Source organism: Staurois parvus, unplaced genomic scaffold (genome assembly GCF_062004578.1).
Source record: "Staurois parvus isolate SC_StPar_1 unplaced genomic scaffold, SC_StPar_1.0 ptg000715l, whole genome shotgun sequence".
Taxonomy (NCBI): Eukaryota; Metazoa; Chordata; class Amphibia; order Anura; family Ranidae; genus Staurois; species Staurois parvus.
The window spans coordinates 3,084,503-3,108,804 of NW_028318511.1; the positions used below are offsets into that span (position 1 = coordinate 3,084,503).

Genomic DNA, 24,302 nt, shown 5'->3' on the forward strand with positions numbered 1-24,302 from the left:
CATTAGTACCAACATCTTAAGATTGTTTATGCTGTGACTTTTGCTGCAGAAGCTGGCCACAAAACATATCTGTTTTGCTGTTGTTAACTGTGAATCTATGAAGGTTGTTAGGGAAAGGAATTTTGCACAAAATATCAGGTATACCATGCTCGAGGATCTGCAGCTAAAAGAGTCTTGCAATTTGTATTCCTGCTGTGATTCTGGGACTGGTGCCCTATTGATGCTCTGGAAATTTATGAAGGTTTCACACCTCTTCTGCAGGCACAGAAATGTCCCATTTAGTACTGTGTAGGATTGAGTGAACCAAGCAAAGTTTAGTTTGCAGGAGCGCAATGTAGCAACTTCCTCAACCCTGCACTCTGTACACAGTGCACCCCTGAACTGTGCACACTGTACACAATGCACCCTGAACTCTGCACTCTGTACACAGAGCACCCCTGAACTCTGCACTCCATACGCCATGAAGTCCTGAACTCTGCACCCTGTACACTGTGTACTTCTGAACTCTGCACTTTGTATGTACATCACTCCTGAACTCTGCACTCTTTATGTAATGCACTACTGAACCCTGCACTCTGTATGCAGTTCACCCCTAAGCCCTGCATTCTGGACACAGCGTATCTCCGAACTCTGCACTCTGCACATAGTGCTTTCCTGAACTCTGCACTCTGTACATAGTGTACTCCTGAACTCTACAGTCTGTACACCACATACTCCTGGACTCTGCACTCAGTATGTATTAGAATCCTGACTCTGTACATAGTGTACTCCTGAACTCTGCAGTCTGTATGCCATTTACTCCTGAACTCTGCACTATGTACGTAGCACACCCCTGAACTCTGCATATACAACTTGCACTTTTAACCACCTCCCACCCACCATATAGTACAATGACGGGTGCAAGGTGATTCTCTCACCTTGGTTCTTGGAGGACATCATATGACGTCCTCCCATTCTCACCGTGCATGCACAGCTCCGGGAGCGCGCAGCGCTGCGATCGGCGGTGCGCTGTGTCCCTCGGACACAGCGAATCACCGATCCACGGAAAGAGCCGAAGATGTCGGTTCGGTCATGTGATCAGCTGTGTCCAATCACAGCTGATCACATGTAAACAGGGAAATGCCGGTTATCGGCATTCCTCGGAGGGGACATCTATACTGATCATCAGAGCACTGATGATCAGTGTGCCCTGATGATCAGTGTAGCCCCAGCAGTGCCACCTGTCAGTATTCATCAGTGCCAGTTGTCAGTGCTCATCCATGCCACCTGCCAGTGCCCATCAGTGCCACATCAGTGCCACATTTCAGTGCCTACCAGTGCACATCAATGCCACATATCAGTGCCCATCTGAGCTGCCTTTCAGTGGCTCTCATCAGTGACAGTCAGTGCCACCTATCAATGCCAGTCAGTGCCACCTATCAGTGCTGCCAATCAGTGCCACTTATCAGTGCCAGTCAGTGCCGCCTATCATTGCCAGTCAACGCTGCCTATCAGTGTGCATCAGTGCCGCCTATCAGTGCTCGTCAGTGCTGCCTAATAGTGTTGCCTAACAGTGCCAGTCAATGCTACCTAACAGTGCCAGTCAGTGCCGCCTATCAGAGCCAGTCAGTGCCACCCATCAGTGCTACCTATCAGTGCAATATATGAGTGCTGCCTTTCAGTGCCCATCAGTGATTCCTGTCAATACCCATCAGTGCCACCTACCAGTGCCTCCTCATCAGTGCCCATCAGTGCCACCTATCAGTGTCCATTAGTGCAGCCTATCAGTGCTCATCACTGCAGCCTCATTAGCGCACATCAATGAAGGAGAAAAATCACTTATTTACAACATTTTATAACAAAAACTAAGAAAAAACTTTTTTTTTTCAACATTTTCAGTGGTTTTTGGTTTAAGAAAAAATAAAAAACCCAGAGGTGATTAAATAACACCAAAATAAAGCTCTATTTCTATTTCAAATTTCATGTGGGTACAGTGTTGCATGACCGCGCAATTGTCATTCAAAGTGTGACAGCGCTGAAAGCTGGAAATTGGCCTGGGCAGGAAGGGGGTATAAGTGCCCTGTAGGCTAGTGGTTAAGGGCACCCATAATGCTGATATGGTCTGTGATTAAATTGAGCTTGACACCCCTGCTCTACGGTGTCTTCTTCCAGACAATAAACAATGTTTGATAATTTTATGCAATCTACAAGCCAAAAATTATTTTAAATATGCAAAATGTGCAAAAACAACTCTGGTAGTAAAAAGGAAAAAGCTTTTTTCATTTTGGATGGAACAAGGGAGGTTAAAACCCCTGTCAGTTTTTTTTCCCTCTCTGGGTTCCATTGGAAAGATTTCCCTTAATGTCCTGTAACAGGAAAAGAGATAATCCTCCTAAAGTAAAGGAAACACTAGCTGTAACCAAGGGACTAGTGTCTGTATTGTTAAATTTTCCTTCTATTCCTGCTCTGGTGACAACCCAAAATTTGGGATTTTGTTTCACATACCACATTAAGTATCAACTTAAATAAAAAGTCCAAATCCACCAACTTGCAAGACAACACAGATGCAGAAACCCTGTCCTAAAAGTTGCGCCCTATAAAGTACAATACTAAGAACCGATCATCATGTTCGGAAACCACACCACCCAACCTAAGGATCAAACCAAACCAATCCTCCCATATTTTAGCATAAACAGATCATGTTGCCTTGTTCAACAACCTTTGAATTAACTCATCCATCACTCCAACGCAACCCTCCACAATCAGTCCAGACAAGGAACTTCCAGTTGTGCCACTACTGGAGTCAATGAGCAAAATTTGTCACATTGAAAATGAGAAAGAGAATCTGCCAAGGAGTTAGTACAACCAGGAACATGAAATGCATACAAATGAATTCAAATACGGACAAGACAAAACTAAATGCCGCAGCAAGTGCACCACTGGAGGCGAAGATGCAAACACACTGTTTATAGCTGTCACCACTCCCAGGTTATCACATTTAATGTGAACCTTCCCTATACACCATATAATCCTGGGTAAGGAGACTCTGATGGTCTGGCGCCCAAACCCCCGCCGTGACGGCCGCCAACTGGTTTTTTGAAAATCCTGCCCATAGGCATAACCATGCAGGTGAAATTAAGTTTACCAAGGAGCGAATAAAACTGATTCAATGTCAACTTGCCACCTGTTTATGCAAAGACCACTGCCCACTTCAAATCTGTTAATTTATTGACCAGGAGCCGACACTCAGTGTCAGTGAAGATACAAAGGAAACTGAGCACCATATAGGAACCTACCATTTTTTCCTAGGCCAACAGAATGCCAAAGTGATCAGCCACATGCTGAATGGTAGTCAACAGCACCCTACAGCGTTTGGAGCTGGAGGGGCCAATGCATAAAAGGTCATCCAAGTAGTGAATGACCAATGGAATTCCTGACACATCCCTAACCACCCAATTCAACAAAAGAACTAAAGCTTTTGAACAGAAAGCAAGAGACGAAGCACCCCATGGTAAAACAATGGTTGACAAAATAACCACCCTGCCACTGGCAGCATCCAGAAAGTAGATTCAATGTCTATTTTTGCCAGCAGAGCTCCCCAGCCATAGAAATGAACCCAATGCAATGCTGCATCAAAAGAGGTGTATGAAACCAAACACAAGTCTGAACTGATGTGTTCATTCACTGAACTCCCTTTTTCATTTGGTAAATGGTGAATCAATCAAAACTTGTTGGGTTTCTTCTTGGGGATGACACCCAGAGGACCAGACATATGACCCATCCCCACTTCCTTGGCCAGCTTTTTTGAAACCAGATCAGGGTCAGCCAATGCTGATCTCAAATTACCTGTGGTTGAAGGAGGGGCCAGAAGACTGCAAGGAATCAAAAACCCCTCCGAAAAACCTTTTTCCAATAGTGCCGCCTCACAACGGTCTGGATACCTACTTAGAAAAGGCCGCATCCTTGCTACTCTCTCCGGAGTTCTCACTTCTTTCAGTAGCATCTTTCCTTTGGAAAGGTAACAGAGAAAAGAGTGGGAGCCCCCGCAACCAGAGCACTCATGTTTGAATCTGCAGAACGTTCCAGATTTACAGGTTCTGGTACCCCTTTTTCTTGTTGGCCCATTGTCCAGAGATATTGGATCCACCAGCCCCCCCTGGAAAAAACTGATTACCTCTCTGCACCAAAGTCATGAGCTTCATCCATAGACTTATGTCGTTGTGGTCTCAACTCAAAGATGGCCGCACCGCTTTGTGTTGGCAGAATTGTTTATTGTAACACAACCAGGCAAGTCCCCAATAGACTTGATGGGCTTCCCAGATAGCATCCAAATAACAGAACAAGTCAGAAAAATTCTCTGGTGCCTTCTCACCGATCACACTGGCCAGAATTGCAAACGCCCACAACCAGTTGTTAAATGTGCACGGAATCAGCCAATACCACCTCTTCTCCTTCTTACTTTCGTCCGACTTACCTCTATCCAGTTTAAAGTTCTCCAGAGGAAGCAGAGAAAATATTTCCATGTAGTCCTCCTTCCATATTTTCTCCTTGACGTCCAGCTTGAGATGTGCACCTAGCAGCCCCTCAAAACAGAAATAAACCTTGCATTTCGCCAAATTGGCCAATCTGATTCTATCCGCTTCCTTGTCAGACTTACCTTTAGCATCCAATGTGACACTACCTTCCCTGCAGACTGCGTCTGAACAACGGTATCCGAAGCGGAAACAGCTGCCTCTGCCACAGCTGCTATGAGCGGCTGAGACCGGAACAGGATGTCCAACGCCATGAGTACAATCATCCCAACCACAGCCCCCTATGCAGCCGCCATGCCCTGCGATACCCAAGTAGCCATGATCAAGCCCCTACCTGCAAAGAACTCCAGGCACTCCAGAACAGCCTGTAAGCCCAACAGCAACAAAGCTAACCCTGAGTCTGCCGCAGGAGCCCCAGAAGCCACCACACCCGAATCATCATCCGCCGTGACAGCAGACCCCTGTCCAGCAAAGAACTCGCCAGTACCAGGTCCAACTGCCACCAGCACAGAAAAAGCAGAAGAGGAAAACAGACATGGGACACTCACCAGGCTGTTGCCATCACCTTCACCACTGAATGAAGCTCGCCTGTCCCTCAAACAGGTCAGGAAGAGCCTCCTAGCTGCCTGCGTCCTGCAGGCCTAGCCTGCCATTACCGAAGCTCCAAGTCCTGCTGCATGGCCACTGCCACCGATATCCTCCGCCAACTTGCCATGGTGCCCAAGCCTGTCACATTCTCTTCCACACTGAGCCCTCTCACCACCAGATAGGAGACCAGAATCTACGCACCACACTCACTTCACCGCCTTCTTGGCTGCAGATGACTCCCACACTCCTCTCGGGGACCTCACCAGTTCCGCGGACACTTCAGGCAACTGGCTGGCACTCGCAACACCTGCTCTCCCTTGTTGAGCTGCCTGTGGAGCAGTAGAAATGCCAGGGGGCATCGCTAGCTGCTCTGTGCCAACTGGACAAGAGGGAGGGGAATAGGCCAGAAGACCACAAGTAACCCCATCCCTCAGCTCATGCCTAAAGTGAAGATTCCTCCTGGGCTTTGCTGCAGCCTTGTCAGCTCTGCATTTTTGAGCAGGTCTTTGAGGGTCCCTCAAGGGACTCCTAGAGGGGCTTCTGATGCAGCACTGGACCCACAAAGTCATATCAGGGCTCAAGCACTCTGGAGGCCATGACCTCAAAGCACACGTAGGCGCAGGAGGTGAAGGGACAGAACCCCCCTCCCTGTTTCCCAACAATAAATTAATAAAAAATGTGTCCCAAAAATCAGACTGGTGAGTCCAAACCAGACAGAATCCAAGTGGTAAACCAACACCTAAAGGATAATCTCCACCACTGAAGGCATACCAGAATGCCATGACTCTCTTACTACAAGGAGTCTGCATATAGTATCCATGGTTCTATAACCATTGATGAATCTTCTATACATTTGCCAAGATATGATGACTGGCCCAGAATGATAATATCATCACAACTCCTCCATCAGTATCTATATGTTTCAATTCATTCAGAGGAAAATAGAAAACAGAATACATAGTGTAAAATCGCACTTGAAAGACTTATTACATAGTTACATAGTTAGTCTGACTGAAAAAAGACAAAAGTCCATCCAGTTCAACCATTAAAAAAAAAAGTTATCCTATACCCAAGTTGATCCAGAGGAAGGCAAAAAAAACCAGCTAAGCATGATCCAATTTGCTCCTGCAGGGAAAGAAATTCCTTCCTGATCTCCCAAGATTGGATATTCCCTGGATCAACTTTACGTATAAATGTTAGTATCCAGTTATATTCTGTGTATCTAAGAAAGAATCCAGGCCTTTTTTTAAAGCAATCCACTAAGCTGGCCAGAACCAACTCTTGAGGGAGTCTATTTTACATTTTCACAGCTCTCACTGTGAAGAAACCTTTCCGTGTTTGGAGATTAAATTTCTTTTCCTACAGACGTAAAGAGTGCCCCCTTGTCCTCTGTGATGACCTCAGGGAGAATAGCTCTACACCGAGTTCACTATATGAACCACTGATGTATTTGTACATGTTGATCATATCCCCCTTAATCGCCTCTTCTCAAGAGAGAATAAATTCAATTCCTCAAATCTTTCCTTATAGCTGAGCTCCTCCATGCCTCTTATCAGTTTGGTTGTCCTTCTCACTACTTTCTCCAGTTCCCCAATGTTCTTTTTGTGAATTGTTGCCCGAAACTGAATTGCATATTCCAGATGAGGTCTTACTAATGATTTGTACCGGGGTAAAATGATATCTCTCTAGTCTATACCTCTTCTAATACAAGAGAGGATTTTGCTCGCTTTAGAAACCGCAGTTTGGCATTGCATCCATTATTAAGTTTGTGATCTACCAGAACTCAAAGATCCTTCTCCACCATTGATTCCCCCAGTTGTACCCCCCCCCCCTAGTATGTATGATGCATGCATATTCTTAGCCCCCAAGTGCATACCCTCATTTTTATCAACATTAAACCTCATTTGCCACATAGTTGCCCAATTAAACAGTGCACTGATGTCAGCTTGTAAGTTGAAGACATCCTGTAAGGATGTTATTCCACTGCACAGCTTGGTGTCATCTGCAAAGTTTGAAATGGTATTTTTAATCCCAGACCCTGTATCGTTTATAAATATATTAAATAGTAAGGGTCCCAACACTGAACCTTGGGGTACACCACTGACAACCCTAGACCATTTAGAGTATGAATCATTAACCACTACTCTTTGAAAGGATCTTTTAGCCAGTTTTCTATCCATTTACATGTGGATTTTTCCAAGCCCGTAGACTTTACCTTACACATTAGCCATGTGTGAGGAATTTTGTCAAACGCTTTTGAAAAATCCATGTATACCACCTTCACCGCCACCCCTCTATCCAAGGTTTTGCTCACCTCCTCATAAAAAAGAAAAAAAAATGCTTTTTTAACTTTGGCTCTAAGCCATGTAGGTTTGATTTTTAGCCTTTTAAACTTGTTGCCCATGGGAATATATTTTGCAGTGTGTTCACATACAGTCTTTTTGAAGAACTCCCATTTCTGCGTTGTGTTTTTTTATTTTCCCAGTATGTGCTTGCTGTTTACAGCTAACAATAAATAAAATCATGTTATGGTCACTGCTACCCAGATGTTTATATGGACATTCGTAATAAGCTCTGCATGGTTTAAGATTACCAGGTCCAGCAGTGCATCATTCCTACTTGGGGCCTCTATGAACTGTACCATAAAATTGTTCTGTAGTAGGTTTAAAAATGTTTGCCCTTTAACTGCAGTACCATTACTCCAGTCAATTTCCAGGTAGTTAAAATCCCCCATTATTATCACTGTCCCAGCTCTTGAAGCCCTTTCGAAGGAGCTGAGTCTCCACCTCCTCATTAACACTGGGAGGCCTATAACAAACTCCAATGATTACCTTTGTAGTACGCACCCCCATATGTAGTTCCACTCATAATACTTCAGCCTCATCACACTCTCCAGCAACTAGGTCCTCTTTCACACTCGCTCTTTAACATTTTAAAATGCACTCACATATAAAGAGCATGACAATGTGCATCAATAGCTAGCAAAACAAACTAGCTTCCAGGTCACTTCCGCTAATGCAATAACATCAGCATGAGGCTTCTTCCTACGCATTTTGCGAAAGATCATGTCTTCCAGGGCATAGGATACAATACTATTACTAAGTAATGTTATTGCAGCTAACACACTTTGGACATTTTAGGGGTACCACCTCTTCACGGCTGCAGAAACTAAAGTCCAGTTGGTCACTGGTCATTTTGAATAAATATTGAAAATACTAACCCTGCAGAACAATAAACATGCTTACCTATTCTCAGGCCACTCTAGTCTTGTTTTGTGAGCTTCGCTGTGTCCTCCAGCACCAGCTACAGGGGGGAGTTTAGAGTCCTTTGACAATGGCTAGAATGCCTGAGTGGCGACATCACCCATAAGCTTACTATGGGCCATACATTGTAGGTGCTCCATCCTTTCCCCTGAAGCCACTGCTTACTGACAGAGGGGAGCCAATTACGTAACCAGACCAAAGCAGCCTGAAAGTAGATAAGTATTTCCAGTTTTCTTCTACACCATAATTAGTTTAGATGTTATAAGGGGGTTGGAGCACTTTTACGATTAGATGGTTTTATCTTGGAATTCCACTTTCATGCCCAGTTTACACTAGTGTGGGCTGTGCGGGCCGTGCGGCCCGCGTTTGTGCAGGCACAGCAGCCCATTCATTTGTGCATTGACCTTTTCCAAAACGCATCCACAGGGAAACCGCATGATCTTTTTTGACCATGTGGTTTCCTTGTGGTTCCCGCACCCGTGATCATGCTGCTGGATTCAGAATGGATGACACCCCTGCGTGTCTCACAAGAAAAACGCAATGTGGCTGCGGGTGGTTGCAGGTGTGGGTATCGCATCAATTGCTGCACCCACAACCAGCTCGCAGTGTACGGGCTAATGTGAACCAGGGGTCAATATGGAGCTCACTCAGACAGCTTTATTTCAGGAACATCAAAAGGATATTGACATCTTAAAAAGTTAAACTTTTATGTCAATGCCAAATTTAGAATTTTGGAACATTAATAAAAAAAACTTCACTCAGTTTGTCTTTGCTGTATGAAATGAAGATATTCAAAATTTTTACAATGAAAATTAAATATTGTAATAATATTTTATTGTAATAATATATATTATATATTTGAATAATTTAAAGATAACACTCAGTAATTCTAAAAAGTTATAATTTCGTATTTCTTGGAATACTGTATGTTAATTTGGACTCTGAGACTTAACAGCGAGATTCACAAGCTGAAATGTTATATTGTTCTGCTGTGGCTTGTGGATTGTATTGAAGCTTGAAAGTCCAGCCACAGGTAAAAGGTTTTATATTGTCTTGAATAGAATGGGGAAAGGTTAGAACCTTAGTTAAGTCCCTATTGGGGAGATTTTCTATCACTTTCTGCTTAGTCCTGTTGACATAATTTTAGTAATGTAAAACGTTTTAAGTAGCATATATCAACTGGGACGTTTTTAGGTTAGGTGGAATTATCTTAAAGAAATATGAGAAAGATAGTTATTAAGGTTATGATATTCTCTGTGTTGTGGAGTGTTTGAAACAGATATAACTGTGTATTAGTCAAAACCATAGCATAACCACATGGTACACTTGGCCTGTAATAAACACCTGCTCCAGGTGGATGTTAGCTCTCACCTGCTTTCATTATGGTTAGGTGCTGGTTTGGTGATTCATGCCAGCAGATAAATACCAAGAATAAAAGGGATTAACCACACAACTGGACTGTGAAAAACATCTTTCCTAGCACATTAATCACTTGCCCACTTGACGATTTACCCCCCTTCTTGACCAGGCAATTTCTTGAGTTACGGTGCTGCGTTACTTTAACTGATGATTGCGCGGTCATTCGATGCTGCACCCAAATTAAATTTTTTTTCCCACAAATGTAACTTTATTTTGGTGGCATTTGATCTCCTGTGCGTTTTTATTTTTTGCGCTATAAAAAAGAGCAACAATTTTGAGAAAAAAAACTATATTTTTAACTTTTTGCTATTAAACATGTCTAGTAAAAAAATAAAAAAAATAAAATTTTGTCATAAATTTAAGCCAAAATGTATTCTGCTACATATCTTTGCTAGAACAAAATCCCAATATGTGTACATTAATTGTTTTATGTGAAGTTAGAGCATTTACAAATGGCAGTATAGATACTGGAATTTTTTTCATTTTAATTTTTTTTACTAGTAATGGCGGCGATCAGCGACTTATTGTGGGACTGCGACATTCTGACACTGGGGGGAACTGACTTGGTGTCACTGACATCCCCAGTGACACCAATACAGTGATCAGTGCTAAAAAAAAGAACTGACACTGTACTAATAGCACTGGGCAGGAAGGGGTTAGCATGAGGGGTGATCAAAGTGTTAACTGTGTGTAGGGAGTGTTTTACTAGGGGAACGTGTCAGTGTACTTCACTGTAAGTACACTGCTTTGGATGGCTGTGCTGTGCAGAGCCATCCAAAGCAGTGTGCCTGAGCTAACAGGGAGGAGAACTGTTAGTAAACAAAACAGTCCTCCTCCCCATCGGAGATGCTCGGCAATCACTGGGCGCTGGTGGGCAATCACCAGCTGGGACCCAGTGATTGATAACCGTGAGCCATGCGCGCCCCCTACCCGGAAATGCAAAATCACGTATATATACGTGATTTTGCACATACATACCGCTCTGTAGCAGTATTTCTGCTATAGGGCGGTCTGGAAGCAGCTCTTATGTGTTTGACAATTAAAAAAATATACACAGTTGAAAAGCATTAAATGCTTGATAAGGACAGAGAACAAATGCAACAAATGCAAGCTTTTGTCAATGATACACTGTTATTTATTTGACCTATTTCTGAAATATCTACAACATATTAACCATACATACTGTATATACACTATATGTATATATATATATATATATATATATATATATATATATTAGCAAGAATTATGATAAACTACTAACTGTAAAAGTTTTTCCCTAGAGATGGGGCCATTATAGCAAACAGGCAGTTTACACTAACAACTGTCTTAATGCCATGTGCTATGAAAATGGATCCTTTTACTTATCTACACTACAATGCCCCCAAGCGGAAGCCATTACATGTGAATATGGGATCCCACCCATGAAGGTTTATGATCAAGATGGCTGCTGTTTTCACTATACATGTCCTAGTAAGTAATTGTATTTACAAAGACTTCAGGATAATTCCATAAAGCATCACCAGCCCAATTATGGTGTTGGGGCTCAAACAACCAGTTGTATTAAAGTGTATTAACCAAAATAATGAATTTCTCTTATTTTCTCCCCTTTGGTCTGTTAAATATACATTTTGAAGTGTTTTATTATATCTATTTAATAAGTGCAAAAAATATATGTACACCAGCTGCTCCTGTCGGAAATCCAGTGTTGTCCTTTGTCTTTTGCACTCTGCAGTCTAAATCTCAAGTAGTGTTATCGGGCAGCATGTTAAGACTACAAAACACATTAATTGTCTGAAATTACCAATGTGAGATGTTGTAACGGAACCGGAACCCAGACCGCACTGAGTTTTTCCGTTATAGCACAACTTCCCCTGTCCGAACACCATCCACGGACCACGCCTTTGAAATCCCTCAGGAAAAAGACAGCACCCAGCTCTTAAAACAGAAAGCCAACTCTTTATTTTACCACAAAACACAGAATATATACAGAGGGCGGGGAAACACAACCAGGAACAGGAAATACATCATCAGCCCGCCCTATCAGTGGGAAGGGCTACAGGGAACCACCCCAACCAACCCAAGACACAGAACAATGGGATGAAACACATGGCAAAGGATATTGACCAACCCCCACACCAATACACAAACATTACATCCCATAATAGTTGGCTGGACAGGAAGACACAGCACAATGGGGGGTAGCACATGGCAAACAGACAATGGACAGCCATGTGGCCTAGACAAAGGAATACACACTATACACAATACTGGGACATTCACATTCACACCCTGTACCCCTTAACAGGCACAGGGTGGGTTAAACATAATGAGGGGGACATGAGCTGACCAAGCGGTCCCCCCACCCCCAAAAGTCACTCCCGTCACATATCTCCCCTTTCAGCAGGAGAGTAACACAGGAGTAGATCCCAGGCGGATGTACTCTGAAGTTACTCTGCACCTCCAGTCTCTCAATGCCAGCACCCGCACAGTACCCCATGCAAATTGTTCCCCACCAAGCGTTACTCACCCAGCAAACCTCTGCCTCTCCCGTAGAACATACCCGCCACTGGGGAGTAGTACGGACTGGTCCTTCTCCCGGAAATCCTCTCAGCCGCTGGGGAGAAGACAGGGTGGCTGGGCCGCCTTCATCCTTCTGTGGGGGATCTGGGCCGACTGCCCAGCATCCCTGGGGTATCCAGGTGGTGGCTGTAGTTGCTAGGCAGAGGCCAGCGGCGCTCTGCCCTGTTGCCAGCACTTCTGCTGGGGACCCCACATCTGCTCCGGCTAACCGTAGGGGAGGGAGGCTGGCTTCCTCCCCTCCCAGACTGTGGATCTGCTGCTGGGATGGAATTCCACTGTCACTGTCCCCCTGGTGCACAGATCCTGGCTTGGGAGGGAAAACAGTTTCCTCCACTCTGGCTGACTGTGGGGGAGAGAGGACAACAACCCCATCTCCCTTCTCACCCTGGGCCTCTGAAACTACCACAGGCATGGGGCAGAGGTCCTGGACCCTCTGTCCGGTTGTCAGCACTTCAGCTGGCGGCTCCCCGGCTGGTTCTTCCTCAGAAAAAAAATCAATCAAATCCCCAGCCTCTGGAACTGGGGTTTGGGGATCGGGGCTCACCATCTCCTGTCCATGGAACTCAGGAGACATTACCAGTGCTGGGCAGAGTTCAGTACTGTTTGGCCCTGTTGCCAGGTCTACTGCTGGTTCCTCCTCAGCTGAGAGGTCTACCAGATCCCCAGTCTCTGGAATTTCCACTGATGACTCTTGGGCATGCTGCCGAACATGTCCTAGCAGCTGCCTGTATGCCCTTTCTAGATCCAGTTCTTTCTTCAGCAGGTATTCCAGATCTGGTTTAAGTTCTGAGACCCCTGTGAGACTGAACATAGCCTCTCTGCCTTCTCGTAACTCCTTCAGAGTAGGTTCTCCTCTATCACCAAACACAAAAAGGTCTGTAAGGCTCTCCCACAGCAATCCAGGCCCACCAAAGTCAAGTCCCTCAGGAGAGCACTCTGTTGACACCCCTAAATATTCCTGCTCTGCGTACCACCGCAGAGCCCGATATCGATTGTCCAGTTGTATTTCCTGCTGGACCAGCCTGTCCAACTCAGTCACCCATTGCTCCTGGGGTTGCTCTCCCAGGAATGGCATCCGTAAATTCCGATGGTCCCTGGCCCTCTCCTCTGGGGTTGGATACCACTTGCCTTTGTCCATACCAGCAGCCTGGACGGCTCCTCTCCAAAGCACCTCCCAAATCCGCTGCCTGAGCTCCAGGTACTGATCCGTAGACACAGTCCTGGGGTATGTTGCAAGAACAGTCTGTAGCAGCCCTGGGAACTCTGATGCCAGGTCCATATCTCCACTGGGGTGACTGACGTCTTTTCCTGCTCTTGAATCCCGGAGGTGGTTTGGATGTGTTTACAGTTGTAAGCACAATCCCACCACTGCCACCAATGTAACGGAACCGGAACCCAGACTGCACTGAGTTTTTCCATTATAGCACAACTTCCCCTGTCCGAACACCATCCATGGACCACGCCTTTGAAATCCCTCAGGAAAAAGACAGCACCCAGCTCTTTTGTGGTAAAATAAAGCCAACTCTTTATTTTACCACAAAACACAGAATATATACAGAGGGCGGGGAAACACAACCAGGAACAGGAAATACATCATTAGCCCATCCTATCAGCAGGAAGGGCTACAGGGAACCACCCCAACCAACCCAAGACACAGAACAATGGGATGAAACACGTGGCAAAGGATATTGACCAACCCCCACACCAATACACAAACAGTACATCCCATAATAGTTGGCTGGACAGGAAGACACAGCACAATGGGGGGTAGCACATGGCAAACAGACAATGGACAGCCATGTGGCCTAGACAAAGGAACACACACTATACACAATACTGGGACATTCACATTCACACCCTGTACCCCTTAACAGGCACAGGGTGGGTTAAACATAATGAGGGGGACATGAGCTGACCAAGCGGTCCCCCACCCCCAAAAGTCACTCCCGTCACAGATGTTTTATGTATATTCTGCTTGCCATTTTTAATGAGTATTACAAATAATTGAATGCAAAGACTGACAGGCTCGGTAATACATTTGGAGATGTGTTTTGCATTGCTCTCCAGTTCAGTTGTATATGCACTTAATATCTATTCTGCACAAACAAGCTGGAAAAAGCTTGCTATTGTAAAAATACAAAAGTCAGTAGAATGTCTATGTTCAATATCACACAAAATGCATAAATAAAATATCTTTATTTGCAGGCTGCATAGGGCCTAATGGGACAAAAAAAAATGTAAGTATCAAGGCTGTATATGTAAATATAAAATTATTCCAGTGTGTTGTCAGACAATGTCAAGCATGTCACACATTTTTTCAATTTTCTCTGTGTTTATGTACATTAACAATATATTATCATACTTCGGGGAAATCACCTAGTTTCTGACTTCACTTTTCAGCCTGGAGAGACATGGATTGACAACTGCCACAACTGTTCCTGTGACAAAACTAGGGCCAAGGTTTTCTGCTCGCCCCTGACATGCCCTCCTCTAAACTTCAGTATATGTAAACGACCCTGGAACCCTTACCCTGTACTGACTAAAGAGGATCACTGCTGCCCAAAAATCGAATGTCGTATGTATAATCACAGGGTTGTGATAGTTAACATCTGTAATGTATTATTAGCAATAATGAAGGCAGAGGTAATAGTGGCTTCTAATAGTGAGAGCTACAACATTCCTATAGCCAAACCATTGCCCCTGTAAAAGCAGAATCACTGATAACAGGGCTTGAACATTTTTTAAGTATTGATGGAAGGAGAGAAGCCAAACCAATGTGTAAGGATGCTCAAAGTTTGGAATTCTGATTCCAAGCCTGATTGCCCTCATTTATAACTCTATCTCGCACATGCTTTTATAGCCCTGAAGTCTCCATAAAGCTTTATGCTTGGATATGTTCCGGGGCCTTCCAGGAACAGATGTATCTATTTTAAGATCATGTGAAGGCAGATCTTCACACCAGAAGCTGCTGCAGGCACACAGGGGGATCGTTTTCAGGATGGAGAGGGGGGATTAAATATGTCCTATTTACCTGCCTTTCCTGAATGAATGAACACAGTGAGTGAGCGATACAGGTTGCTCCTGTACCAAGTCATTACTGAAGCATAGTGCTGTAAATTGTGTTTACTATGCTTCAGTTTGTGAATAAACTGGAAGCCACTCAGCACAGAGTGCTTCCCATTCATTCACAGTACAGTGTAGCTGAGGCTGCAGAGAAAGGAATTGAGAAATCTATATCTTCACTTCCTTTTCTGTCTCAAAAGTGAGACATTGGGGGTCTCTCTACTGCCCTAATATTTCACCAAAGCGCCCCAAAAGAGCTGTTAAAAAATGTAAAAATATAATAATAGTAATTAAATTGTACAAATAATTAAAGAAAACTTAAGGGCTAATTCACATGTGCTTTGCTCTCTGAAAAGGTGAGGTACTGTGATATACCTCCTCACTGCCTGCTTTAACCCTGCACTAGCACGCTTTGCACATGGTTTTGGGACATTTGCATTGTATTCACCTGAATGGGTCCTGTTCAATATGGGTATAATTTCTGCCATAGCTGTGAAGTATAGCATTGCAGGCAATGCCATGCGTACACCCCTAGCCGCTGCCTCTGTTGCAGAAGGGGGAGCAGTTGGTGGGTGGTAAAACCTCAGCAAAAACATGAGGTTTTTCCACCCACCAACCTCATGTGTGAATGAGCTTTAAGGACTCATCACACTGTTACTCTGTCCATGTGAATGAATGTATTGTTCATGCGGCTGGAGCCACCTGTTACTCTAAGGGGACATAGCTGCTGTACGAACACATCCACAGGTCCTAATTTGACAGGTGTGTAAATGTGGGTGAGTGGTTCTAAATGCACACTGTCTGTGTTCGGGGCTGTACACCTGCACCAACACACCTGTCAAATTATGACCTACGACTGTGTTCGTACAGCTGCTGTGTCCCCATAACATAACGTAGGCTGACTGTACACAGCTCCAAGCGGCTCCAGCCTTATAAACAAATCAGTTTTACACTTTACAGGCTACAGCACACATGTCAATGAACCCCAAACCCTCATCCATACACAGAGATTAATTTATTAATTCAATAATGTTTTATCTTTTAAATTTAACAGAAATTGTGTTGTGTTTATTAATAATAATAATTCTAGTTTATTTTTAGCGAAAATACAATTTAATATTTTTTTGCGGGGATCCTGTCAGGCTGTAGAGGGTCCCATGATTTCTTACAGCAGCCCTGACCACAACTGCTAAGTGCATACGCATGTGCATGGAACTGGTATGCCCTAATCACCAGGGTTGCCAACCGTCCAGATGTCCCACAGCAATCACATGGTATCTGGCTACCTAGAGATCACTAATCACTTCCCCAACTCGCTAAAACATGAACTAGTCACCCCCATATTTAAAAAAATCCTCACTGGACCCCACCAATCTTAGCAACCTTAGACTCATCTCCTTACTCCCCTTTGCCTCCAAACTCCTTGAACGTCTATAGTCTACAGCCGGCTGAGCTGCCACCTTATTGAGAATAACCTTCTCGATTTCCTTCAGTCTGGATTTTGCCCACAACATTCCACAGACACTGCTCTGCTAAAACTCACAAACGACTTACTAACCGCTAAAACCAATGGTCACTATTCCATACTCTTGCTCTTGGACCTCTCCGCTGCCTTTGACACAGTTGACCAACCCCTCCTCCTCAAAAAACTCTATTTACTTGGTCTCCATGACTGTACTCTCCGTTGGTTTGAATCTTACCTATCTCACCACACCTTCAGTGTCACTTACAACTCTGCTTCCTCCTCTCCTACTCCTCTTACTGTCTGGGTCCCCCCAAGTTCTGTCCTGGGACCTTTCTTATTCTCGATCTACACTTCTTCCTTGGGTCAGCTGATAGCTTCCCATGGTTTTCAATACCATTTCTATGCTGATGACACACAAATCTCTCTACTCCTCAGCTCACCCCATCAGTTTCCCCACGTATTACCGATTTACTAACAGACATATCAGACTGGATGTCACACCACTTCCTAAAACTCAATCTATCCAAAACTGAGCTCATAATATTTACTCCCCCACATGCCTCTTCTCCTGATTTCCTGGTCAGGATCAATAGTACCACTATCAACCCATCCCTGCATGACAGGGTGCTAGGTGAAACTCTGGATTCTGAACTATCCTTTCAGGCCCACATCCAATCCTTGTCTAAATCATGCTGCCTCAACCTCCGCAACATCTCCAGAATACACCCCTTTTTAACCAATGATACCACAAAGCTCCTAATTCAATCCCTGGTCTCACCACGACTACTGCAACTCCCTCCTCATTGGCTTACCTTTACATAGGCTATCCCCCCTACAGTCCATCATGAATACTGCTGCCAGGCTCATCCACCTTACCAACCATTCAGTGTCTGCTACCCCTCTCTGCCAATCCTTCCACTGGCTTCCACTCGCCCAATGAATAAAATTCAAAATACTAACAACTTACAACGCCATCCACAACTCTGACCCCAGCTACATCACCAACCTGGTCTCAAAATATCAACCAAACCATTCTCTTCAATCCTCCCAAGACCTTCTGCTCTCTAATTCTTGTGTCACCTCCAGGACTTCACCCGGGCTTCTCTCATCCTATGGAACTCCCTATCCCAATCTGTACGGCTATTTCTTAATCTATCCACCTTTAGATGATCCCTGAAAACCTTTCTCTTTAAAGAAGCCTATCCTGCTTCTAACTAGTAAACCGCCATTTATTTCCTCCATCAGCTCATCCCCCACAGCTATTACCTTTTGTATCACTCGACCCTTCCTCCTAGATTGTAAGCTCTAACGAACAGAGCCCTCTGTTTCCTCTTGAACCAAATTGTATTGTAACTGTAATGTTTACCTTCATTTTGTAAAGCACTGCGCAAATTGCTGGTGATATATAAATCTTGTATAATAATAATAATACTTGTACCATGTGATTAGCTTAGCCAAACTAGGATCACAATGAAAAGCAAGCTGTTCTAACCCATTCATGACAGCTAAAGCTATTGCCTATATAGTGATCTTCATCCCTGATTATTATTATTTATTATACAGGCTTTATATAGCGCCAACAGTTTGCTAAGCGCTTTACAATATAACAGAAGACAATACAGCAACAATACAGTTCAATACAAGAGGGATAGGAGGGCCCTGCTCCTTGGACCTTACAATCTAGGAGGGACAGGCTAGTGGTACAAAAGGTAGTAACTGTGGGGGATGGACTGGTAGGAAGAGTAGAAGATTCCATTATTAACTGAGGGCAGGATAGGCTTCCCTGAAGAGATAGGTTTTCAGAGATCGCCCAAAAGTGAGCAGAGTAGGCGATAGTCTGAAAAATTGGGGTAGAGAGTTCCAGAGGATGGGGGAAGCTCTGGAGAAGTCCTGGACACAAGCATGGGAGCAGGAGACAAGGGAGCTAGAGAGCAGGAGATCCTGCGAGGAGCGGAGAGTATGGTTTGGATGATATTTGGAGACAAGATTGGTGATGTAATTTGGGGCAGAGTTATAAATGGCTTTATATGTTATTGTTAATGTTTTGAATTTTATCCATTGGGCAATGGGAAGCCAGTGGAGGGATTGGCAGAGAGGGGTGGCTGATACAGAACGGTTAGTAAGGTGGATGAGTCTGGCAGCAGCATTCATGATAGACTGAAGAGGGGATAGCCTGCGATGAGGTAGGCCAATGAGGAGGGAGTTACAATAGTCAAGGAGAGAGAAAACAAGCGAGTGAATAAGTTGCTTAGTAGTTTCCGAGGTTAAGAACAGGTGTATCTTGGAGATGTTGCGTAGGTGAAGTCTACAAGATTTGGACAGCGATTGGATTTGGGGCTGAAAGGACAGATGGGAATCTAGGATTACACCTAGCACCCTGGCATGAGGGGAGGAACTGATGGTTGTGTTATTGATCTTGATGGAGAAGTCAGGGGAGGGGGCACGGGCTGGAGGGAATACTAAGAGCTCAGTTTTGGAAAGATTGAGTTTGAGGAAGTGGAGTGACATCCATGCCGATATGTCACTTAGTAGTAATGCAAGAGGAGACTGAAGGGGTGAAGTGAGGGGTAGAAAGATAGATTTGTGTGTCATCAGCATAGAGATGGTACTTAAAGCCATGGGAGTTTATCAAGTGACCAAGGGAGGAGGTGTAGATGGAGAAGAGTAGGGGTCCAAGGACAGAACCTTGAGGGACCCCTACAGAAAGAGGGAGTGAAGAGGAGGAGCCAGAGTTATAAGTAACGCTGAAGAAGCGCTGCGATAGGTAGGAGGAGAACCAGGACAGAGCAAAGTCTCGGAGGCCAAGAGAGTGGAGTTTTTTTGAGGAGGATGGGATGGTCAACCATATCAAAAGCCGCAGAGAGGTCTAGTAAGATTATGTTGTAGTGGCCATTGGTTTTAGCAGTTAGTAGATCATTTGTGAGTTTTAGTAGGGCAGTTTTAGTGGAGTGTAGTGAGCAAAAGCCAGACTGTAAAGGGTCAAGAAGGTTGTTGTCAGTGAGGTAGGAGCTCAGGCGATTGTAGATTAAGCGTTCTAAGAGTTTAGAGGTAAACGGGAGCAGGGAGATGGGTCTTAAGTTGTTCAGGTTGGTGGGGTTCAGGAAGGGCTTTTTAAGTATGGGAGTGATGTGTGCATTCTTTAGAGGGGAGGGGAAGGCACAGTTACAGAGGGAGAGATTGAAGATGTGAGTGAAGGAGCATAGGATGGAAGAAGAGGGTGACTGTAGTAGTTGTGAGCGGACAGTATCCAGGGGGTAGGTAGTGAGACGGGCTTCTGAGAAAACCTTAGTGACCTCTTCAGTAGTAGCAAGGTCAAAAGAGGAGAGTGTTGAGGGAGGTTTAGTATAAGGTATGTTAAGTGGGATGGATGTCTGTGCAGTGGCGATGCCCCTAAGAATTGCATCAATCTTGTTTTTGAAATGATATGCAATCTCGTGAGCAGTGAGTGGGGTACTAGGTGGAGGTGAAGATGGAGAAAGTAGAGAGTTAAAAGTAGAGAAGAGGCGACGAGGACTGGATAACATGCTATTGATGAGAGTGACAAAGTAGCCTTGTTTGGCAGCATGGAGGGAGGAATTGTATGTTAAGAAAGCAGATTTATATAGGGTGAATGCTTGCTGAGATTTGGTCTTACGCCACAATCTCTCCAGTGTACGACTATGTCGTTTAAGATTTCTGATGTTGTCAGTCTGCCAAGGTTGTAATGGTCGGGGCCTGATGCTTCGTGTTGTTAGAGGAGCAAGTGAGCCTAGTGTGGATGAAAGCAAACTGTTGTAGACAGCAGTGGCTAGCTCAGGGCAGGACAGGGGAGAGATTCTGTGATAGAGGTGGTCAGTTGCAGAGTGGAAAGGAACAGGGTTCAAGTTGTGAAGGTTTCTGCGGGTAATTGTTTGCTGCTTGGAGGGATAGGTGTTTGAAGATGAGGACACTGTGAAGGTGATGAGATTGTGATCAGAAAGAAGAAAGGGGGTGTTGGTGAATTTGTAGGGAGTGCAAAGGTGGGAGAAAACAAGGTCTAATGTATTCCCATCAGAGTGAGTGGAGGACTGTGTCCATTGTGCTAATGCAAATGATGAGGTTAAGTTGAAGAGTTGGGATGTAGCCGGGTTGTTCACATTAATGGGGATGTTAAAATCTCCAAGAATGATAGTGGGTATTTCAGAGGAGAGAAAGTAGGGTAGCCAGACAGAGAAATCAGCAAGAAAGCTGGACACTGGTCCAGGAGGCCGATAGATTACTGCAATCCTCAGAGAAGGTAGGAATGTTGTGAGAGTACTCTGAGTACACTCAGAGTATGGTGATACTGAGCTACTCTGATGACAGGGTGTAAAAAATGTTAAAAAAATAATAAAAAATGTTTAAAAAATTGAATACAAAATTATTATTTTTTTTACATACTGCCATTATTCAGTATCCATGAGCATTGCCACACCAGTCTTATGGTGTTGCTGTACTGCACTGGTGACAGTGTGTAAAAATAATTGTGGAAAATTTTTACATTTCCTTCCTTTTCCAAAATGTTGTGACAAAAAACTTGCCATGCCCCATACTGCAGACTGTCTACTTTCCAAAAAGGGGTCATTTGAGTGGTAATTGTACTATACTGGCATTTTAGGGCCTCTAGAAATCAGGCAGTCAGTACATCAGGATTGATCAATTTTTAAATATATATTCTATAGTTTGTAGACTCTATAGCTTTCACAAAAAATAAATAATATACACCTAATGTAATTTTTTTTTGTACCAAAGGCATGTATCAGAATAGATTTTGACCTAAATATATAAATAAATGTCACTTTATTGGATATATTTCACGACAGAAAGTAGAAAATATTGGGGTTTTTTTTTCAAAATGTTCAGTCTTTTTTCATTTATATTAAAAAAAATAAAAATCCCAATGGTGATCAAATAACACCAAAAGAAAGCTTTATTTGTGTGAAAAAAATTATATACATTTCATCTGGGTACAGTGGTGCATGACCACGCAATTGCCAGTTAAAGTAAAGACTTTAAAGACTTCTGCTTAAACACCCCCCTCTGCACAGCCATTCATTGGGAAGTTCAGTGCACTGCTGTTTCTCCTTCCCCAAGGAATAAAAAGGGTATTTATAATGTTTCTATATCTGAGCACAAATGTTTTGCCTTTCATTTTTATTTTAGACTGAATGAGTTGTTTAACAAGGTGAGGGCGTAAATATACTTTAAAACACATTTCACCTAAACTGTAATTGGGATGTAAAATTAATATATAGTGGTTTGTGCATACTGTAAGTATTTACCTATTATGGTGAGGAAAAAAAAAATATTTCTTTATTTTCCCCTCAGGATGTGACCCTGCACAGTGCATATACCCAACATTATCATGCCAACTGGGATATGAAGCTGTTCTAGAAATTTCAAAGGGAGAATGTTGTATGAGACTTAAATGCAGTAAGCCTTCCTTATTTTTTATTGCTTTATCAAATCCTGAAAACATTAAATTTAATGAACGATAAACTGCTTCCACAGTTGTATTCACAGATCCAAATATATATTTTGAAACTATTTTATCTGACTTCTGGTTCTTGGCCTCCATTGAAAGAACCAAGTTTGGTCAAGGACACGCATTCATCCTGCTGATTGGACAGTGTAGGAAAAGAGATTTTATTCACTGCATCAGTTAATTTACAAGTTCTGCAGAACATGTTTAGATTGTAATTCGCCCCATTTCCTAGTCTGCGTGCTGTTGTGGAGAAATTACATGATTCTAATAATACAGTTATATAAAATAACCACGTACCTGCCACCCCACAGCAGATGTACTGCTACAGGGCGGCTTCACTGGACAAAATCACATAAATATACCCTCCAGATGTGAACCCCTTCCTGCCCAGTGTCATTAGTACAATGTCAGTGCTTTTTATTACCACTGATCACTGTATTAGTGTCACTGGAGATGTCAGTGGCAGTTAGCCAGGTCCCACAGTCCTAGTATATGTCGCTGATCACCGACATTACTAGTATATTAAAAAAAAAACAAAAAAATTCCAATATTCCATTTGTAGACGCTATACCTTTCACATAAACCAATTAATATACCGTATTTTCCGGCGTATAAGACGACTGGGCGTATAAGACGACCCCCTACTTTTCCTGTTAAAATATAGGGTTTGTGCTATACTCGCCGTATAAGACTACCCCTCTTCCAATGCACACCAGTGGGAAGAATCGTGCCCCATCATTGGTGTCAGTGGGAGGAATCGTGCCCCATCATTGGTGTCAGTGGGAGGAATCGTGTCCCAACATTGGTGTCAGTGGGAGGAATCGTGTCCCAACATTGTTGTCAGTGGGAGGAATAGTGTCCCAACATTGGTGTCAGTGGGAGGAATAGTGTCCCAACATTGGTGTCAGTGGGAGGAATAGTGTCCCAACATTGGTGTCAGTGGGAGGAATAGCACCCCATCATTGGTGTCAATGGGAGGAATAGTGCCCCATCATTGGTGTCAGTGGGAGGAATCGTGCCCCATCATTGGTGTCAGTGGGAGGAATCGTGCCCCATCATTGGTATCAGTGGCAGGAATAGTGCCCCATCATTAGTATCAGTGGGTGGAATAGTGCCCCATCTTTGGTGTCAGTGGGAGGAATCGTGCCCCATCATTGGTGTCAGTGGGAGGAATAGTGTCCCAACATTGGTGTCAGTGGGAGGAATAGTGTCCTAACATTGGTGTCAGTGGGAGGAATAGTGTCCGAACATTGGTGTCAGTGGGAGGAATAGTGTCCCAACATTGGTGTCAGTGGGAGGAATAGCGCCCCATCATTGGTGTCAGTAGGCGGAATAGTGTCCCAACATTGGTGTCAGTGGGAGGAATAGTATCCCATCATTGGTGTCAGTGGGGGGTGGAATAGTGCCCCATCATTGGTATCAGTGGGGGGGGGATAGTGCCCCATCGTTGGGTCAGTGGGGGGGGAGGAAAAGTGCCCCATCATTGGTGTCAGTGAGAGGAATAATGCCCCATCATTGGTATCAGTAACACCAATGATGGGGCACTATTCCTCCCACTGACAAGAATTACACCTGTTCTAGTATGGTGCTGCTGCAGCCAGCATATGTGGTTGCAGCAGCACCTCTGTATGGCACACTTACCGGCCGCTCCTTCACTCGATTTTCATGGGGCCGCTCGGCTCTGCCTCCTCGCCGGTGATTGGCCGTCTGTGTGCTTTTCCTGAGCTACAGTTCTGGCGGCCAATCACCAGTGAGGAGGCGGAGCCGAGCAGCTGCGCGAACATCCAGTTGCTGAACCGAATGAAGGAGCAGCCGCGCTTCCTGGACCGGATCGTCGTGGGACCGGAGCCAGGTAAGAGACAGCAGCCCCTGCCCACCCCTGTACTTAGTGTCCCTTCCGTTGGAAGGGGGGGGCGGCGGCGGCACCG

General features: G+C 44.2%; 1 protein-coding gene across 1 annotated transcript in view; it reads left to right on the top strand.

Moving 5' to 3' along the window:
• The window catches only part of LOC149445617 (mucin-2-like), a 207,833-nt gene that overhangs the window by 156,226 nt on the left and 27,305 nt on the right, over window positions 1-24,302 (top strand). Inside the window, exon 33 of the mRNA XM_089653503.1 lies at window positions 11,065-11,254. Coding sequence (XP_089509629.1) covers window positions 11,065-11,254 — 190 coding nt within the window. The remainder of the gene's footprint in view (window positions 1-11,064; window positions 11,255-24,302) is intronic.